This window comes from Primulina eburnea, chromosome 3 (assembly GCF_022965805.1).
Source record: "Primulina eburnea isolate SZY01 chromosome 3, ASM2296580v1, whole genome shotgun sequence".
NCBI classification, from domain to species: domain Eukaryota; kingdom Viridiplantae; phylum Streptophyta; class Magnoliopsida; order Lamiales; family Gesneriaceae; genus Primulina; species Primulina eburnea.
The window spans coordinates 17,893,242-17,897,767 of NC_133103.1; the positions used below are offsets into that span (position 1 = coordinate 17,893,242).

General features: G+C 35.9%; 1 protein-coding gene across 2 annotated transcripts; it reads right to left on the bottom strand.

Annotated features, from left to right (window-relative positions):
* Nucleotides 1-388: 388 nt before the first annotated feature.
* Nucleotides 389-3,906, bottom strand: LOC140827138 (carboxyl-terminal-processing peptidase 3, chloroplastic). 2 transcript variants are annotated; one of them, XM_073189749.1, is made up of 11 exons: nt 3,416-3,906; nt 3,071-3,152; nt 2,699-2,829; nt 2,423-2,588; nt 2,241-2,329; nt 2,128-2,160; nt 1,898-2,017; nt 1,625-1,711; nt 1,380-1,529; nt 1,140-1,247; nt 389-774 (listed from the first exon to the last, which is right to left on the bottom strand). In XM_073189749.1, the coding sequence occupies exons 1-11, from the start codon at nt 3,755-3,757 to the stop codon at nt 526-528; spliced, it is 1,557 nt and encodes a 518-aa protein (XP_073045850.1). In that variant the 5' UTR covers nt 3,758-3,906; the 3' UTR covers nt 389-525. The 2 variants fall into 2 exon arrangements, with proteins under 2 accessions (XP_073045850.1, XP_073045849.1); XM_073189748.1 differs by having other exon boundaries at nt 3,071-3,155.
* Between the last annotated feature and the right edge of the window lie 620 nt (nt 3,907-4,526).

Consider the following 4,526-nt stretch of genomic DNA (forward strand, 5'->3'; position numbering starts at 1 on the left):
ATCTCCAAGGCCAACCCCTGATGGCACGTTCTGTGAATTTTAGTACTCTGAAACCACTTGTCTCCAACATATTTCAAGTTATCCTTATGCCCTTGAATTATAACGAAATTGCAAATAAATATCAACAATATTTATTATTCTATCAATTTTTTTCTACAAAAAACAAATACAACATATTTTATACTTGCGACATAATTTGTGCATTATTACTAGTTTATATTATTATTAAAGAATATTTTTTAAGCATATTTATTTTGTGTATATTTTAAAAATATTTTAATATCAATATCAATATCAATATTAATATCAATAATCCCTCTCAAACTGTGTAGTCTCACAAACAAACAAACAAAAAAACCGAAAATGTTATTTCATTCGGGTTTGAAATAAAAAATGGGAACCGCGGTCATAAATTCTCATTAAATTTTAAGATTTCCATTGTACACATACAATTTATTTTACATAATTACAATAATCAATCCGGGCAACAATAATATGAATTCGATTGATTGACCGAATGATGAATCAAGAAGCTGAGCCTTTGGATAGTTGAATATCATCAAGCTGATGCTGGGCTAACAGTACACAAGAATCACTTTCCAAATATTTGGCTGAGTTTTTATGGTTGAAGTAGTCTTTGGGTGAATTGAGGATATCAGTTGAGCACTGTACGTCAGGTGCAATGCCAACCTGATCGATGTCGTGGAACGCCGGAGAAAGATACTTGGCCACCGTAATGAAAAGGGCCGATCCGTCGTGTAGCTGAGTCACACTCTGTATCAGAGATTCCGGTATAATCAGTTTCAAAGCTTTATTTATGGACAGCAAGTGAAAATGAACTTTTAGACTGAGAAAATGATAATGCAATAGCAGGATGGTTTTTATTTTTGAAGGTTAGAAAACAATTATCAGAAACAAAACCAAATATTTCCTTAGTTTTTGGAAGATGTCGATATCTTGAACCAGAAAAATCAAGTTAAAGCTTGAATATAAAAACATAGGAATTATGTTACTCGTTTAAACCCTTGTTGTGACTTATTGTGCTTTCAGAGATTTCAAGATCTTATTTCTCATTTTTAACAGTGATTTTCCTAGCAGCCAGGCCTCATGTTGTCTGAAAATGGTAAGTTAAGCTTAACCTGAATTTTTCCTTTGCCAAAAGTTCTATGCCCAACAAGAATTGCTCTGCCATTGTCATGAAGTGCCCCTGCAAGAATCTCACTTGCACTTGCACTCTCCTCATTCACCTGTTTTTAAGTGAAGACAGGGTTTGGTTACTTCCCGAGAAAATACACCGACCTTCCACTTAGATGCATCGTGCAGTCCAAAAAACAATGTATTCAGGGCAAAATCTGCAACAGCTAGAAGGGATAACTCACTAGTACAACAAGTGGATCTCGTGTCAAAGCATGGCCATTGATCATGCTGATAGGTATCATGTTTCCATCCCTATCAATAGTGTTCACCAAAATCCCGGTTCCGTCGAGCCAAATTTGAGCAACATCTAGTCCCACTTTCACCAAACCACCCTCAAAATTTCAAGGAGAATGAATCAACAACACCAATCATCATTCTTAGCCAAATAAATTGGATTCCAATGAAAAAGGGTACACCAATAACTCACTGGATTGTTACGTAGGTCCAATATGTATGACTGCACGCCTTGATTCTCCATCTCATGTACTGTGTCTTCCATCTCTGCTGCAGCAGTCTGTTATATTTAAACGTTGTGTTCATTCTTTTGAACAGCCTTTAGTACCCTCTCCATGTTCGTTATGAAAACCACTAGTCCAGAGATGACTACTTTTTGATTCTTCTTATTTACCACTAAAACAGATTTTATACTCAAATCTCTGGCATTTCACTCGAAAAAATCAAATTTTATTTTAGCAACTACCTGAGAGAATGTTGACAGCTTCACATATCCTGTCTTTGATAGATGCCCGTCAGGTGTTATGTGAGAGAGGATGGCACTAGAGATAGGTGAAAGCTTGATATCTTCGCGGGGCAATTTAATCTATGTAAAAACTCATCATTAGCATTGAGCAAAAAACTTTATTTTGTGTAAAATTTATTGCATCTAGGAGTGAATTCAAAGCGCAACAAGTATTGGATTTGGTCGTATACCTCTTTGACACAAGCACTCCCCATATCATTAATCTGATAAATGGTAGAATAATTAAGGAATACGCACCATGATGTTGATAATCTGAATCAAGTAAAAGGAAAAAAATGCTCACACTGTTAAGTTTTACGGTAACAGTAGTTCCGACACGTCCTCTGAGTTTTTGAGCAGCTGCTTCGCTAGCCACTCCATCGAGTCGTTCACCTGAAGCCCCTCAAAAACAATCAATAGCCTTTCAGAGCACTGATATTTCATCTGATAGTTTGAAAGAACCGAGTTAATCCTTGAAAAAGGTACCATTTATCTCGACTAATTCATCTCCTTCATGTATTCCAGCACGTGCTGCTGGGCTATTCTCTATGCACGATAGCACAACCAAATGCCCAGTCGTCGGTTCAGAGCTGATAAATAAACCAACACCTTGTAAATTTCCATCACTTCCTATTCTAAAACTTCGATATTCCTGCATAAAATATTTAGCAGTGATTAGAACAAATCCTTCACAGAATTAATTACATGAAAACCGAGAGAGTTTGACCCCAGCATGATTTTTGGGAGTTCCAGGATTATTACCTTAGGGCTGACTATTCGGGTAAAAGGATCTCCAAGAGTTGAAAGCATTCCCTTGACCTTGCCATATGCCGCTTCTTCTGATCTCAGTGGATACATTTCAACCATTGTTTGCTGCAGTTGCAAGTCCCAATCTGTATATATATGACCTTTTTTATATTTTGAAATGCTACTAAAAAGGATTCTTCTAAATCATCTGCTTCCAGACTCAACAGAAAACTGAAACATTTAAACAATGTAAATAAAAAATCTCTCGACTGCCTAAAGCTCTTTTTAAATGGTTGCAACAAACAATGGAGTCAATTCTTAATTCAAGATTGCAAAAACTTAACCTACTGTACAAACAAAACAAAATAAAAAGATTGTTATTGTCACCTTGATGGTTGAAAGTAGGATCGATGAAGGTCTCCCTGATCAATCCCCAAGCCTCCACCAGGGTTCTTTGGACTGTATTCACCTGCTATAACAACCTCAGTCAAGTATCCAACAAGAGAATAACTATTTCAAAAGAAATGTTGTGGTTCCACTTCCCCATGTCACTGCACTAAAAATATAATAAAGTAAAACGTTTCTATTGCCATGCGCTCCAATCAGCGAACATATTTTGGAACATGCTTTGCTCAAATAAACATTGAGTCACCCCTTGATTCACAAATGAATTTCACAAAAATTAAGGTGTCAGTACGAATAAGATGCTGTAAAGTTAAAGAACTTGATCACCTCAAGCGTGTGAGAAACAGGAAAAGCAACAGTCAGAGATTCGGCAAAAGAAGGCGAATCACAGCACAGGGAGAGTGCAGCAGCAAATCCAAGAACACCTCTCCCAACCCTTCTAACCAAGTCTTCGTTTAAACCTAAAACACGGCTATTCTTGGACTTTGCACTAGAATTCTTCTGTTCCAAACAACGAACAATCTTTATTCTACATTTCTGGGTCCTACTACAGTTACCCGTTTTCCAAGAACAAATAACTTTTGATGCGTGTTTTCTGTGAAATTCACAAAATGGAGAGAGAACGGACGGGCTAGGATCAAGATTTGAGCGAAGAACTTCCATGTTCATAAGGGAAATTATATTTCCTGCCTTCAGAGAATCAAAACGTCGAAATATAAGACCGGTGGCATCATTAGTTTCTGGAGTGGGATCCACAAGAATCTCTCAGCCTTGCGGTGGCTAAGGCTGTTGCGTGTACTAACAGAGTATCTTCGTGGAAACAGCTCGTAGAATCAAGAAATATGCATAATTTGTGGCCAAAGGAATTTTAGAAATTGATGAAAATTATAGGAAAATATAGTACACAAGACGTCCAAGTCCAGAAAAAAAATGCAAGTAAATTGAGTTTTTTGAGTAGAAATATCGGGAAATTTGGCTTCAGTCCCCAGCCGCTTTTTTTCTTTGTTTTCAGTCCCTAGGTACTTTTTTAGTACCACATTTCCACATGAAGTGTACCACATTTTGTATGAAATAGTACCACAATTTTATGGGTAGGGAGTGAATGCAAAGAAATATTATGATTGGGGATTTTTAAATAACTTCCCCTAGAAATATAAAGAATAGATTTTTATCCATTAATATACTTTTAAATAAAATTCCTTCGTGTGCCGCAAAATTGAAACTACGTAACGTAGAAGGATTTTCTTTTTCATCTTTGTTTTTTTATACCATCGTTCTCGTTTGCACAAAAAAATTAAGTATATTATTTTTCGATGTTTTGAAAGGAAAAAAAAACTGCTACATGGTTCGTGATATTGGTGAATATGATATATATTGGATTATATTTCTGAAAATGAATAATTTTGTATGTATAATTTCATATAATAAATTTTTGGAT

What these genes read in the sequence shown, in the direction of transcription:
- LOC140827138 (XM_073189748.1), bottom strand. Translation starts at nt 3,757, where the DNA reads ATGAACATGGAAGTTCTTCGCTCAAATCTTGATCCTAGCCCGTCCGTT. An exon ending in CCCGAATAGTCAGCCCTAAG is followed by an intron (nt 2,589 to 2,698) that starts GTAATAATCCTG and finishes TATTTTATGCAG; the next exon opens with GAATATCGAAGTTTTAGAAT. An exon ending in TTACCGTAAAACTTAACAGT is followed by an intron (nt 2,161 to 2,240) that starts GTGAGCATTTTT and finishes ACCATTTATCAG; the next exon opens with ATTAATGATATGGGGAGTGC.